The sequence below is a fragment of the Oryzias latipes genome, chromosome 21 (genome assembly GCF_053564925.1).
Source record: "Oryzias latipes strain Hd-rR chromosome 21, Olatipes_Hd-rR_3.1".
Lineage (NCBI taxonomy): Eukaryota > Metazoa > Chordata > Actinopteri > Beloniformes > Adrianichthyidae > Oryzias > Oryzias latipes.
The window spans coordinates 11,272,749-11,287,906 of record NC_136257.1 but is presented as its reverse complement, the minus strand read 5'-3'; the positions used below and the strand labels follow the sequence as shown (position 1 = coordinate 11,287,906).

Genomic DNA, 15,158 nt, shown 5'->3' with positions numbered 1-15,158 from the left:
GACAAGAACGAGAAAAAACTTACAAAAACAAGAAAAAGACAAGTAAATTATACAAAACAAAACAAAACAAAATGATATAAACACCAGTCCAAAAGGGATATGGAGAATGAACAAAACAAAGACGTGCGAAGAAACTTGAATAAACTGTGAAGGATGAAAAAAGCTTTAAAAAAGTAATTGAAAGTAATAAACTAATTATAAAATAAATAATTTAATAAATAAATAGCATAACATTTCTATTAACCCTTGTGCTATCCTAGGCACTTTACCATTGGGAGTTGGGTCATCTAGACCCACTAGACAGTGCGCTGAACCTTTTTTCTTCAATGATTTGTGATCTTCACTGGTGTCCATGGATTACATGAAATCTTTCCACCTTTATCCACCTTTGTCATGGTAGGGAGAACACGTCAATGTAAGGGGGGGGGTCATCTAAGATAGCACAAGGGTTACGTGGATTTAGGTAAAGCACAGTGTCAGGAATCAATAGATACATAAAAAACAGTGATTTTGTATATGATAAAAGGTAAGAGAATAAAGTATAGTAAAGTAGTACAAAGATTAAAGGCTAAATGCAAACTTTTGTTATCTGTGATTGGATTAAAAATCCCAGGTCTTTACATTTGTTCTCCATTAGAAAACCCTGGAATGGGGGCTTAATAAATCATAGTCAATGTGTTCAGCTGGTATTTTACAAATCTGATAAAGATTAATGTCATTTCTACAGAAACATTTCGAGAAGTTTTTATTAGTTTTGTTAGTATTCTTTTATGGCTCTTCAAATCTGAGAAAGATGTTTCCAACAGGAGTGAGAAGAAGAAAACGTAAGTGACCAGAAAGATGTGGACAGGAAAGATGTGGACAGTGTCTTATATCTGCTATAAAGAACAGAACAGTGTGGGAGCAGAAGAGGACCACCTCATTGTTGAACACATTTGATTTCCTTTTGTCTTGTTAGGGTTCTTTCCCCGGGAACCTCCAGCTGGTTCTGGTTCTGAGGCCCACCACCCTGCTGCAGCGGACTCTGTCAGACATTCTCTTCAAATTCAACAAGGATGACTTCAAAATGAAAGTGCCGGTGCGTGAGCCTTTATATGTAGGGGATTTAAAATCCAGCAACTTTGATTTTATTGTTTAAGGAGAAGTTTTAGAGCTGTTGAAACCTATCACACTTAAAATTAAAATACCCCTCATGTTATTGAAAGGTCATTTTTAAGACACTTCTTTGCTTATTGCAATAAGAGGAACCCAAATGCTGATTTTATTATGCTAGAAGTGTTGTAAATGCAGCCAGTGATGTTAATTTTACATGGTTGCCACGGTAACAATATGTAATGTCCCCTAGTTTGGTTCATTTTCATGAGTATTTTGGTGTTCAGAAGGTCAAATTTACTCTTCTTCTCAGAGAAAACAAGATAAGAAATTATTAGAACAATTCAACAATCTCATTTAGCCCTTGTGCTAAGGTGGATAAAGGTGGAGAGATTTCATGTAATCCATGGACACCAGTGAAGATCACAAATCATTGAAGAAAAAAGGTTCAGCGCAATGTCTAGTGGGTCTAGATGACCCAACTCCCAACTTTAAAGTGCCTAGGATGGTACAAGCGTAAAATGACATGTTTGTAATGGGATGTTTGTGTCTCAGGTGATCATGCTGAGCTCTTTGACTGAGCTGCACTCGTACATCGACCGCTCTCAGCTGACGCAGGAGCTGGGAGGGACGCAGGAGTACTGCCATGAGAAGTGGATCTCACATCGCACTGTATGAACTCACCCTTCCATCTATTTTCACTGACTGAACAGAGGGTTACAGCCACACGTAAAAGTCATTTTAAGACATGAATCCACCACAGCTTTAAGACAATTTCCACCTCCTCTCATTGTAAAGTCCTGCTCAAACCTGCATCATCCCCCAGCTGCAAGAGGAAGTTCTAAGAGGAACAAATCAAAGCAGACTTGATTACTTCTACCCTTTTGTATTTTAACTCAAAGGTTACAGGGTATTTAATCATGCTCTTCACATCTTGTCTTGTGTTTTTAGCATTTTCAGGCCAACATTGTAAATAAGAAATAGTTCTTAATGTTTTGCGTGGTGAAATAAAGAGTGGCGAAATAATAAGTGTGGTGATGGGGGCCATACGAGAGCATCACCCATACGTCATAAGTGCAAACAGCTTATATTTGCCTTACAAATGCGTCATGAACCATTTACCACACCCACGACAATCATACTTTCCATTTTCATGGCACCCTTTAAGATGGCAGCATGAGCCTCAAGAAACTGCAAGACACAACTGTGCTCTCGTTAATACCTCAGTCACATGCACCTATACGGGCACTGCGAGTTTTTGGGTTGTCCGTAGAGGGTTGTAGACAAGAGCGGCCGCATCTTAAAGGGAGCGCAGGTGTGTCTAGTTCCCTAGAGGCTTGTGCGGCCACCTTACGGGTTGTCATGAATGGAACTTACCATTGTCGTGCTGGAAGTGTATTGTAAAGTTTTCTGTAAATTACACACACTTATAACGTACAGGTGACCTTATGGTGTCCTTACACTGCACTAGTTCTTAGTAAAGTGCGTGTACTGGCTCCTAACTTACCGCGGACAAATGCTGCTGCAGCATGGAGTATGCACGGGATATTTAGGTGCCTGTAGGACGCCCACACAAACTACACTCCAATTGTCCTATTTCCTAATTTCTAACAGTCAGGCTGCACGCACAAGGCGCGCAAGGGACACGTGAGGAGCACGAAGCACTAACAAGCCTCTTGAGCTGTGTGCAGATTTAGAGGAGTTTGAAAAATGAAAAATCTGTACGACGTACCTGCGTCTCATCTGCTTCACCCTTACTTACCCTTGCAAGTTTTTTAAGTGTTTGGTATGACCTGTCGCAGCATGCCCCTGGAGAAAAATATGCATGAACCTTTTGTGTGGGCCACCTGCATGTTTCGTACAGGTTTGGCCTTTTTTCCCCCCACAAAAAGCCTGTATGCACCTGTAAGGGCAGTTGTGACCAAAGCATAAGATGCAACCATTCCTGCAGCAAGCATACGGGTCAATCCAAGTGTGGTTGAATGTGACTAAGGCTTACATTTCCCAGCCGAAAAGATTCTCTTGAAAATGAACGTCCATAGAAAGAGGTGTTAGAGGACTTGATTCTGAAAATAGTTGTTTGATGTTCTTCCAGGCTATTGAAGGTTTTGCTCTGATGGTTAAGAGAACAGCACAGGCGCTACAGTCATTTGGAACCGAACTGGCAGAGACCGAACTCCCCAATGAGATTCAGGCCACAACCATCCTGCTCAGCACACACACCAACAAGAGGGACAAAATGAAGGTAACAGCGTTACCCAGCTTTGCTGTCTTTGCCTTTCATTTCTTTTCCTTTTATTTCTCTGTTTTACAGTTGTTGTTGATTTCAAATGTTTTCCTATATGTCTGTGTTTACAGGAGGACCTGCTGGTGGCTCTGGGTCAGGGGAGCAGACTTCTCGAGAGCATCAATGAACCCATAATGCACAACCCTGACCACAACATGAACCAGGACGAACTGGAAAACCTGGCCACAGTGCAGAGGTTAGACTTTATGTTGGATAAAGGTTTCCCACTAAGGATCCGTGGCGAAATTTTAATGATTAAACATTTGATTCTCTGAAAATGTCAATGAATCTCGCTGCGTTTTGGTACTGCCCTGTCTGTGTGTAGGGAAATGAAATGAATTGAAGAAAACTTTAAAACCTTTTTGACTTTGTTTAAGATTGTCAGCGTGTCAAAAAAGAAATGCCATTTAAAAGAAACCGCTCATGCTCATTAAAAATCCATCAGTAGCATAGACTTGCACCACGGTTGCCTCCTGCTGGCCAGTGAGTAGAATGCAGTTTTGAGACACTGGTGCTAGCTTCATTTTAATGTTTTAATTTAGTCAGGTTTTAGATTTTTGTTCAAACTTCAAATTGTATTAATAGTTACCAAATGTAAAAAAAAAAAAACATTGTCCTCAACAATGAAACTCAAATTAGGTCTGTTGCAATTTTTAGGGCTCCCTAACACTAGTTGTCAAGTTGGATTGCTTTCAGGCCCATCAACCTCATCAACCCTCATAGCAGTGACTGGCATGTCAGTAGGCATTAGCTCCATACAACATGCAGAGTTGCCGAGAAAAACAGTAAATTAAAATACCTCAGTCAGCATCACATTTTCTGCATGATTTAACGGTTTTCTTCTTGCTGTTGCTTCATCGGTTTGCTCTTTTTTTTATGTCAGACTGCTGTCTCAGCTGGATGAGACGGAGAGGGCTTTTGACGAGTTCTGGCTAAGGCATCAGACCAAACTGCAGCAGTGCCTTCAACTGCGCCACTTTGAGCACAACTACAGAGAGGTTCGTCTATGAACTCAGCCCCAACCTGAACTTCAACACATGTCAATCAAAACTTTACTCATAGAATGTTATGAATAAAGTTTAGCCAAAATTACAAAAGGGGTTTATTTAAACATACACCTAGTGGGTCAAAGGTTTTATAGCCCCTATTGTAACAGTAAAATAAGTCCAACACAAGAGACTTTCAGCTCTCATCTGTCTGCTCAGCTGTTGGACAGGACAAGTTAAAAAAAATAGAATGTTTAATGTTTGAACACCCACTCCATTGAAAATGGTCTTTATTCAAGTCGTTGTGAATCGGAAGCAGAGGAAAAAATACTGTTTGAAAAAGCTTGTAGCTGAGAAGTAGGAGCTACAGTCGGCAGGCCACAAGCTCCCTGCTCCGCTCCATTCTGATGCATCCAATTGCAGTCAAATAGATCCACATACGTCTTTGTTTTCCTCGTCTGAGCTGGAATCTGGATCAAAACTATACAATTGTATTGCTCCAATATTGATCGCCATTTTGTGGTACCTCTAAAGTTAGTTTGGGAGGGCTGTAAACACATGGGTGACGGGAAGTGGGGGTGAACTTTCTCCGTCCCCAAACACCCATAACCAACTCAGAGGTGAATTTTTAATGAACTCCTGCCGCTCTGTAGAAACAGACCGTTTATTTTTTTTGGCTATAAATAATCATAATCATAATCACAAGACCACTGGAAACGCTTTTACAATAGATCAAAAGATGACCAAAGTGGGTCTTTAAACACAATATTGTAATAGAAAGTTTATTACATGTTAAAAGCCTAGAATGAAGTCGAACCCCCTTAACCTCTTCACTTGCTTTTTTGATGTGGATTGGTGAATGTGCTGCTTCTTCTGCAGGTGAGGGCTCTGCTGGATCAAACGTCAGAGAAACTCACCAGCTTCTCTGAGGTTGGCATCAGTCCGGCCCACGCTGACCACATCTTCACGGAGCTCACCACCTTTGAGGAGAGAGTCTGTGTGAGTCCCACTGGAGTTTTTGATTTAAACTACAGCTCTTCCAATACTGGGCTTTCGTCCCAATCTCATTTCTTTTACATAATTGCTTTTTATTAGTAGTTTAATAATCAAAATAGTGGCATGCAAGTGTAGAAAATAAAGATCTTTTGTGTGTGTTAGATTGGAACATGGCTCTTTTCCCCAACTAAACTATTGTTCAGTTGGGATTTTTTGAATAGACCTGCACATTTTGGACAATTTTACATTCCTAGAAATCTGTTGCACAGTTTATGTCTCAATATTTTTTTCTCAACAAATCATCAAGCAAACTCCAAATTATGAGGTTACATTAAAAACTTAAAGATTTCAGGTTTGCCCTCATAGTGGTTGAAGATTAAGCTGAATGATTCTCCCACTCTGCTCCTCAGGAGGTTCTGGACAAAGCCTTGGCCTTGTCTCGCGAGGGTGATGAACTAATCCAGAACTCCCACTACGATGAAGACTCAATCCAGCCCAAATGCTGCGAGCTCAGAGCTCTCAGTGAGAGTACGAGCAGCAGCCTGAGGGCCAAGAAGGACCACCTCCTCAAAGCCATTGAGCTGCACCACCGCTTGGACAGGGTGAGAACAGGTTCTTGTGCTGTCGCCGCGCTGTATCTAGGGGTCTGCCTTACTCCTCCTTTCTCCTCACCAGACGTCTAAATGGGTTGATGATGGGATCTATCTGCTGGCATCCCAGCCAGTAGACAAGTGCCAGTCCCATGAGGGGGCGGAGGTGGCTCTGCAGGAGCTGGAGCGCTACCTGGATAATGCTGGCTGCAGCCAACTGACTGACCTCAGCAGCATCTGGACAGAGTATGAGGGGGTGTTGAACCATCAGCTCAGGGTAGGAGAGCCAGCATGCTGCATTTACATGTGTACTGTCCCTACAAATTAAGTCTGTTAAATTTATCCAAACAAAGAAAACAAGCCTTTGAATTTGACGCTGTTTGGTGAAAAATTATGATGGGACAAAAATAAGGAGACAGTTAAATTTCTTCCTGGTCAGGAACAAGTGGAGAAGGTTTACCAGAAGCAGACGTCCATGCAGGAGATGTTTGACAAGAGGACGGTCAGTCTCAAGAAGCTGGCAGCCAAACAATTGAGGCCCGTGCAGCCGGTCGCCCCGAGACCCGAGGCCTTCATCAAATCACCTCTCAACTCCCCTGGTAAGTTCACATCTGTCTGATTTGTCTGATGATTTAAATTAAGAAATGAACATTTAAGCTTAATTTTCATCTATCTATCTATCTATCTATCTATCTATCTATCTATCTATCTATCTATCTATCTATCTATCTATCTATCTATCTATCTATCTATCTATCTATCTATCTATCTATCTATCTATCTATCTCTCTCTCTCTCTTTTTCTCTGTCTCTCTCTCTCTCTCTCTCTCTCTCGATATGTCCTCAATCATAAAAATGCTACAAGAACATGTTAAAAACACCAAAAACCTCATTTTCATCCAAGTGGGTCTTTAAATATCAGGGTTAGATTTAGACAACCATGTGACCTTTAGAAAGTTTTTTTTAAAACTATCACATTAATGCAACAGATGGCGAAAGTAACTTTTTTTTTAAATAAATCCATATGAATGACATGATCATCTGATCTGCAGCTCACAGAGTACAGCAGGAGATAAACAGCTCGGACTCAGACAACAGCTGTGGAAAAGTAAGTGTTGAGATTCTGCTTAGTTCTCAACTTCGCCCCCCCCCCCAAATATGGAGTAATGTCTACACGTCAGAGTGACTCGGCTCATCTCTGTTTTCACCAGGGACAGCAGCAGAATGAAGACGGCAACAGCAGACATGCATCTCTGTCAGAAGAGGAGGAGAACCTGGCAGTGCTCAGGCGGTGAGGGATCGGCAGAAGCTCTTTGATCTTGAATCAAACTATGGTTTTTTTGTTTCTTTTTAATAGTATTTCCCAGCATGCTGTGTTTTCCGAGTGTGTCCTTCACGTCCCTTTCCGTCTTTTCTGCTTGCAGACATGTTATGAACGAACTGCTTGAAACTGAGAGAGTCTACGTGGAGGAGCTGCTCTGTGTGCTGCAGGTGATTCTTCACACCGTGGACGGCTTTTCTTGACCTCCTTTAAAGTGTTTGGATTTGGGCTTAAGCATTCATGCTTTATCCACAGGGATATGCCTCAGAGATGGATAATCCTGGGATGTCTCACCTCATCCCCCCGTCTCTGAATAACAAAAAGGAGGTTCTGTTTGGAAACATGCCAGAAATTTACCACTTCCACAAAAGGTGACAAAGTGCCACCCGGTTGTCAGATGGTTCACAGATGGTGGCATAATGTTCTCCTGTGTCACAGATATTTTGATTTCTCCTCCCAGGACTTTCCTGAGAGAGTTGGAACAGTACACAGACTGCCCGGAGCTGGTTGGAAGGTGTTTCCTACAGAGGGTGGGTGAAGAAAAGATGAAAATGACTTGTCAGTCCAGACAGTGAGGAGCATTTTTGGGGTTTTTACATAAACTCTCCCCCCGATCCTGTAGATGACGGACCTGCAGATCTATGAAAAGTACTGTCACAACAAGCCTCGCTCTGAGAGCCTGTGGAGGCAGTGCTCAGACTGCGCCTTCTTTCATGTGAGCTCCTCCTCCTCCAAACCATCCTTACGTTGATCCGACCACAAAGAAGACTTTTATTTTGAAATGTTTTCTTCCGACAGGAGTGTCAGAAAAAGCTGGAGCATAAATTGGGGTTAGATTCATATCTGCTGAAGCCTGTTCAAAGGATTACCAAATACCAATTGCTGCTGAAGGTATGAGCGCTTTGACCGGTTTCTCCTCGGTTTGGTGGTTTCTCCGTCTCTTCCTTGAACTGTTTGTGTATTTGCAGGAAATGCTGAAGTACAGCAGGGGCCGTGAGGGGGCTGACGACCTGCAGGAGGCGCTGACCTCGATTGTAGGCATTCTGAAAGCAGTCAATGATTCCATGCACCTTATTGCTATTACAGGATATGAGGTACAACGCCAGTTGCCATTTCAAAACCTACTTTTATGAATAAAGTAAGTTTTGAGGTTTTTGGGCCATTGTGTTTCCTTTCCTTCTTTTCTGTTTCTTCAGGGTAATCTGAGTGAGCTGGGTAAGCTGCTGATGCAGGGGTCATTCAGCGTGTGGACCGAACACAAAAAAGGTCATGCCAAGGTTAAGGATTTGGCGCGATTCAAGCCCATGCAGAGACACATCTTCCTCCATGAGAAGGCCTTGCTCTTCTGCAAGAAGAGGGAGGAGAACGGGGAGGGCTATGAAAAAGCTCCCTCCTACAGCTTCAAGCAGTCTCTGAGTGTTAGCTTTTACACCTATTTATTCTTTTAAATTTTCTTGGTTTGATCAAGTGGGAGACATTTATATTTCTCATTTGCCGCTTTTGGAACAGATGAGTGCAGTGGGTATCACTGAAAATGCGAAAGGAGACAACAAAAAGTTTGAGATCTGGTGCAACTCCAGAGAAGAGGTCTATATTGTTCAGGTAAGCTAACACAAAGGGGTGCAAACCTGTTATTGTGTATCCAAAAGGGTTTTAAAACTCTGAATGCTGTCTGTAATTTTGCATGTCAGGCACCAACAGCTGACATGAAGACCACATGGGTAAATGAGATCAGGAAGGTTCTGACAACCCAGTTGGAGGCATGTAGAGGTAAAAAATATATAAAGAGAGAGATAGAGATATCATATCTAAAGTAAGGTATACATTAAATCAAAATTAGTAACACTATGATCATCAGTAAAAATGCATTTTTATTGCAGCTGAAATAATGAGTTCCCTAACGTGGGTGTTCTTTGTTTTTGACTTTCAGAAGCCAGCCAGCAGAGGGCGCCAGACCCGGTCATCCAGGCACCTCCTGTGCACAGCGTGACTGTGTGTCTAAGGTAAGTCAGTCAGTAGACAAAAACAAATCCCTTCTATAAAAACAAAATAAATGAATAGCAAAAAAAGAGAAAAACACATTATATTTATAATGTGGTTATATTTTATTATTCTAATGTAAGAAATAAAGCATATTACAAAGCACTTTTTAAAACTATTTAGTTAAGTTACACAGCTACCAACTCTTTTGTCTCCTTTAATTCTCCTTAAAGTTTGGTGTGCCTCAGGAATGACATAAGTTTGAAAATAGACCATTCATTTGCGGCCTTTAGTTCAGAAAATACGGTAGTTCAATACAGCCACATGCACTCACAAGGCCCTAGGGGTGCTTGAGCACCTGCCCTTTTTGCCTTGTAATAGTGACATCGATTTTTTCCTTTTCTTTTTTTGGATTAACAATAATACATTTCTGTTGGAATACTGGGAGATTTAGTAGCCATATTTTTTTCTTGAATGTCTATCTATTGGATACAGCTGTCATGAACTGGAGGTGTAGGAGCCAAAATGCAGGAAACTGGACTTGGTGGCAGAAATGTAAAATTAAACTGGAAAAAAAATGTGTAGAAACAAAAAGCAGATGAGCTGATAATGTAGAACTGAAAACCAGACACTTTTACTCACTAAAGATAGGAATGAAGACAGCAGTGGATGATTAAAATGAACCTGGACTGACTGATAGAGGACAGAACATGACCAGAAACACCACTGAAAAGCTAAACTGCAGAATCCTCACAGCAACACTATGATAAAAACATTAAATATTAATAATTTCTGCATTCTGGAGATAAAAGTTGTAGGATATTACTATCTGGATTAAACTTGATTCATGTTGATTATGCCTGCAGCACATTGTGCCATAAACATAGATAGCCTCCATGTCTTGCAAGTACATGATAAAGTGAAAAAACTCATGTTGACAATAATTTGTTTAAACTAAGAAATGACAATTGCATCACTTTAACCTACAGTAGCTGAGTATTTATCTATTAGTAGTTTACTTTAAAATTTTCTTAATTTCCGTATTGTTTAAAAGACAAAAAAAGGTGTATATGCTGCCCTTTTCTGACGTTGGGCCCCGGAAATCCTGTGCACGTCCCTGGTTCAGCATCTGGGGTGCGTTGCGGTGACGAGCATGTCCGTTCTGCCTCTCCACCCTGCTGTTTCAGAGTGTCCACCGCTTCCTGGTGACAACACCCGCACTTGTTTAGTCCAAATGACATTTTTCCTGATAAAGCCAAGCAAGTGCAACTCAATATGCATCTTTCTGGAAAGAAACACAGTTTTTCTAGTTCATGGTACCAAAACAGACCCTGTTGAGAAGATTCAGTAAAAGGTGATGCTGCTTACTATTTCCCATCACAATTTGATTTAATCTCAGAAATGTTTTATGAAGTCTCCTTTTTTTAACTTCTTGATTTCCATTGAAGATTTGAGTTTTTCTTGCGAGAGTTTGCGTTTAAAAATGAACAAAACCCAAATTGTAATCGGTGCCCCCCCCCCCCCCCCCCCCCAAAAAAAAAAGAGCACCACCCCCGCCCCCAGCAAAACTCATCTTTAGCTGGATCTGTCTGTCCCTGTTTCCTCCAGCTCCAGAAACCTGTTAATGACATCCAGCTTCCTAAATGACCCGCCTCCTTCTGTACACCAACAACATTCTGGCTACGTTCTAAGTTCCAACCTGAATCTGCGTCTGTCTTCACAGTCCATTTAAGACAAGCCAGAAGACCTTAAAGAAGGGAGAGGAGAAAAAAGCGGAGCTCCCAGGCCTTGATGCCAGCTCCTCTTCTTCACCAAAGCTTTCAGGAACAGGTGAGTAAGGACACAGAGAGACCTGCATTTTTCTGTACCACGCGTACGTCCCTCTTCAAATGACTGACCTCCTTCCTCTTCAATGATTTCCTCCTGTAACCTCCTTCCTTCCGTCTGTCTGTCTGTCTGTCTGTCTGTCTGTTCTGTCTTCACGCTTTCCCTCTGGGTCAGACGGGGCTGTGACAAGCCCGACCTCAGACAGAGCTGCTGTGGCTAAAAAGCGCTTTACCTTACAGGGCTTCAGTAACCTCAAAGCTCAGAAAGGTAACAGCGAGCCATCGGTTTTCCTAACCATCACTTTGAAAAGAAACACTTTGTCATTTCAAGAGCAACATAGCTTTTCTGTTTCAAATGAAACATCTTTTGATTTCATTTTTTTTTTCATTCAATTGATCAGAAACTGTTCCTCAGTCTCTGATAGAAAAAAAAGTCCTAAAAATTGCTTCTGTCCACAGAGCCCTCAGCTTCTAATGACAGAAGTTTTACACTTCCCATGACCATCTTCTCATCAGCAGGTATCACAAAGCTCTAGAAGCCAGAGCTTTTTTCACAACTGGCACTCTGAAAATCTGTGAATGTTTTTGTCGGCTGTGTCATTTGTGAACAAACCGTGCGGCGTAGCACCGCAGTGGTCTCCTGCGTCCTAAAAGCACTGCAGCACAGTTCTCCTCTCCAGATTTGTTTTCCCGCCTTTGCTGCTTGTTTTCCTTTGTGTCTTTTATCAGTCAGTGATGTCCCGGTCTATTGCTTTCTCTGTGATGTTTCTCTTAACTTCTCCTGTCTGGTCTTTTGCTCCTCGATGGTAGGATCTCCCACCAGCCCAGATCACAAGTCCAAACGCCAGAGCGACCCCACGCCGTTCGGCTACAAAGGTAACCTGTCCAGCTCCTCTTCTGATTGGTTGTTCGTCCAAAACACTCGACTGCAGCAAGAGTGTGATTTTGTGACTGCAGCAGGGCGAATGATGAACTAAACCTCATGTCCCTCAGATGCAGGCCCACCTCCCCACCTGACCAGAGCCAGGTGGTTCAGTACCTCTAGTCTCTTACAGACAAAGTGGAGAGGTATGCTGGGATTGGTCAAGGCCGCTTCCTTTCCTCTCTAGTAATAAATATAGAATCAGCCACTTCGGGGAGGTCTTCTTGACTCTGTCCTCGGGTTAGAAACATGGAAAAGCATGCCAGCCACCACAACCTGTAGTTGGAGATGGTGCTGGGGTTCCTGGGATCAGCGGTGTTTCCTCTCTCCTGTCTTTCTTTTCTCCAGAGGATCTCCAGCTGGTTACACCCACACATTAACCGAAAGAGGACAGAGCTGTGACTGTTCTGCTTCTCTGTTCTGTTTAGGCTGGAACAAGCCAACTCTGTCGCTGGACGCCTCAGGGGAGAACGACGGCTACTCCAGCGCTGAGGAACCTCTCAATTCTGACCCCGAGGATGAAAACACAAAGAAGCTGGTGAGAGAGTTAATCCCAGTCACCATGTCACACGGCTACTACGTACATTTTGCGTGTATTGCAGGAATAAAAATTGGTCATACGTGGAAAAAGGGGGAAAAGTTGTGGTCTTTACATGAAATCTTTTCAGATGTTTCACAAATAAATCATGTTAAAACCATGGAACAAGTACGAATAAACCACAAAATAAACTCATATATCAACGTAGAATGTGAACCGTGTGAGATTATTGTGCTGTTTATATGCAGATCTTTAGTGATTTGCCCATTGAGACGACTGTTGTAGTGAATTTGGGCTATACAAATAAAATTGAATTGAATTGAATTGAATCAATTATGTAATTTAATGGGACATGTGCACCTTTAAACGCAAAACAAAAGTTATACATCGGTGTCACATGCATGAAAATTCTGTTAGACAGACATGGAACGGTCGTGGAAAGCCTCAAGTGTGCGTATGCATCTCACAAAAACCACACACGATTGGGTAAGATTTGCGTAATAACTGAGTAGAAACTACATGAAATATGCAAAAACTGCACAATTCTGAGCCGACCAAAAACTTTGAACAGCTCAAGACCAAATTCGCGAAAAATCCCATCGGCCGAAACCCTAGATGGACATCTGCGCATCTCGACAAACAGAAGAAGTACTTATAAATTACGTATATAACGCATTTATAATGAAAGACCAAAATTTCATGTGTGGAAAACGCGCAAAATGTACGTAGTGACTTAGTTACACGGGCTTAGGGCGCACCGTTAGTGAATCTTTGAAATTATACCTGGTATAAAGCCCATTGAGATTACCATTGTTGTAATATTGGACTATATAATAAAACTGAATTGAATTGGAAGGCACATCAAACTATAAGGCGTATTAAACAAGAAAAAAAGTCAGCGATAAGTCAGACTTTATTATTACTTTATTAACTGCATTCAACAGTAAATCCAGAACTTGTTAGTAACTTGTAAAAAATTTGACACCACTACATTTTAACCGCATTGGTGTATTCACAGTAACACCCAACCTCATAAAAAATAAAGAGAATAACATTTTGAAAGAGCACCGTGTGAGTCTCATAATCCCTCAAACATCAAAAGCATAACCAGAATTAATCAATACAAGAAGAAAAAAAGAAACAAAGTCTTTCAAATGCACCTTGTAGCATGGAAATGTAGTACCTGTTAAGTTGTAGACTCGGTTTTTAAGCGGTTTGTTCTCTGCTGGCTGTGACTAACAGTGCGCTGGGAAATACACTGTGCTGGTCGACTACGAGAAAGGAGGAGCGGAAGAGCTTTCAGTCAGGAGTGGAGACTCGGTGGAGCTGGTCAAAGAGGGGGACGATGGACAATGGTGAGAAAACCGCAGACATACACAACGTCATCAAGTTAATCTGAGTTTTTTGTCTTAAATTGCAAAATTTCAAGAAAATAAACTACTCATAGAACCCAAATGTTATCTCTCCTCTCTCAATATTTGCAGGAGTTGTTAGGATAAACTGTGTACTTTTCAGATAAAAGAAATGGGCTGTTTTTGTTTCTGTTGTGACTCAAGATGATTTTCAATGGGACATTTTTTTTCCGAAAAATTGTGATTATTTACTGCCAATCACGTACTATCAGTTCCGTCCCCGCTGCTCATTCATGCGTCTGCTGAGAGTGTCTGACATGTGAAATGGTAAATGGCGTATACTTATCCCTTGTGCTATCCTAGGCACTTTAACGTTGGAAGTTGGGTCATTTAGACCCATTAGACAGTGCTCTGAACCTTTTTTCTTCAATGATTTGTCAACTTCACTGGTGTCAATGGATTATATAAAATCTTTCCACCTTTATCCACCTTTGTCATGGTAGGAATAACACGTCAATGTAAGGTTGGGGTCATCTAAGATAGCACAAGGGTTAAATAGCGCTTTCTACCCTCCTTCAAAGGCCCAAAGCGCTTTACAGTAACAGTCCCATTCACCACGTCACACACACATTCACGCACAGACGGCGGCTTCGCTGCAGAACACTGGCGCCAACCTCCCACCAGAGGCAAGGTGGGGTTCAATGTCTTGCCCAAGGACACTTCGACACATGGGCGTGCAAGGCGGGAATCGAACCAGTAATATTACGATCATGGGTCGACCACATTTCTGACAGTGGACACCTCAAACTCGTCTTGCTTAAACCATGGTCATTTACGGGAGGAAAAATGTAATCATTTTTTTACTACTGTAATCTTGTGTGTGTGTGGGGGGGGTACGTTTAAATAGTTTTTCACAAGAAACTTGCTATTTACTGCACGGACTGACATGTTGTTATGGGAACAGCTCCTGAACCTGCCTCTCACACTACTTCTGCTGGTGTAACCCCTGTGCTATAGACACTTTAACATTGGGAGTTGGGTCATCTAGACCCCACAAGACAAGACAAATATTGTTCGGAAAAGGGTTAGAAAATAGAATAGAATAGAACTTTATTGCTGTAGCTCACTGCTCCCCCAGGGGATGGCTCACATGCGGAGAACAAATTTCCCATTGTGGGATAAATACAGTATAATAAAATAAAAATAGAAAATGAGGGTTTTTATGGCCTTGGAATGTATTCTTCATTCCTCAGTTAATTTCTTAGAGT

The 15,158-nt window shown here is 41.8% G+C and overlaps 1 protein-coding gene across 7 annotated transcripts in view; it reads left to right on the top strand.

Moving 5' to 3' along the window:
- mcf2lb (mcf.2 cell line derived transforming sequence-like b) overlaps positions 1–15,158 on the top strand; it is a 42,292-nt gene that overhangs the window by 24,962 nt on the left and 2,172 nt on the right. For 4 of the 7 annotated variants that reach the window (XM_023950794.2, XM_023950793.2, XM_023950795.2 and 1 more), the window contains exons 5-31: positions 959–1,078; positions 1,648–1,764; positions 3,188–3,337; positions 3,451–3,575; positions 4,263–4,377; positions 5,245–5,364; positions 5,772–5,963; positions 6,037–6,228; positions 6,391–6,550; positions 7,004–7,059; positions 7,163–7,242; positions 7,376–7,442; positions 7,528–7,643; positions 7,733–7,802; positions 7,895–7,987; positions 8,071–8,163; positions 8,241–8,366; positions 8,469–8,690; positions 8,782–8,874; positions 8,964–9,042; positions 9,203–9,275; positions 10,976–11,082; positions 11,254–11,346; positions 11,538–11,597; positions 11,889–11,954; positions 12,429–12,538; positions 13,781–13,893. In XM_023950794.2, coding sequence (XP_023806562.1) covers positions 959–1,078; positions 1,648–1,764; positions 3,188–3,337; positions 3,451–3,575; positions 4,263–4,377; positions 5,245–5,364; positions 5,772–5,963; positions 6,037–6,228; positions 6,391–6,550; positions 7,004–7,059; positions 7,163–7,242; positions 7,376–7,442; positions 7,528–7,643; positions 7,733–7,802; positions 7,895–7,987; positions 8,071–8,163; positions 8,241–8,366; positions 8,469–8,690; positions 8,782–8,874; positions 8,964–9,042; positions 9,203–9,275; positions 10,976–11,082; positions 11,254–11,346; positions 11,538–11,597; positions 11,889–11,954; positions 12,429–12,538; positions 13,781–13,893 — 3,008 coding nt within the window. The remainder of the gene's footprint in view (positions 1–958; positions 1,079–1,647; positions 1,765–3,187; positions 3,338–3,450; positions 3,576–4,262; positions 4,378–5,244; positions 5,365–5,771; positions 5,964–6,036; positions 6,229–6,390; positions 6,551–7,003; positions 7,060–7,162; positions 7,243–7,375; positions 7,443–7,527; positions 7,644–7,732; positions 7,803–7,894; positions 7,988–8,070; positions 8,164–8,240; positions 8,367–8,468; positions 8,691–8,781; positions 8,875–8,963; positions 9,043–9,202; positions 9,276–10,975; positions 11,083–11,253; positions 11,347–11,537; positions 11,598–11,888; positions 11,955–12,428; positions 12,539–13,780; positions 13,894–15,158) is intronic. The other 3 variants (XM_078940088.1, XM_023950791.2, XM_023950792.2) reach the window with 2 other exon arrangements.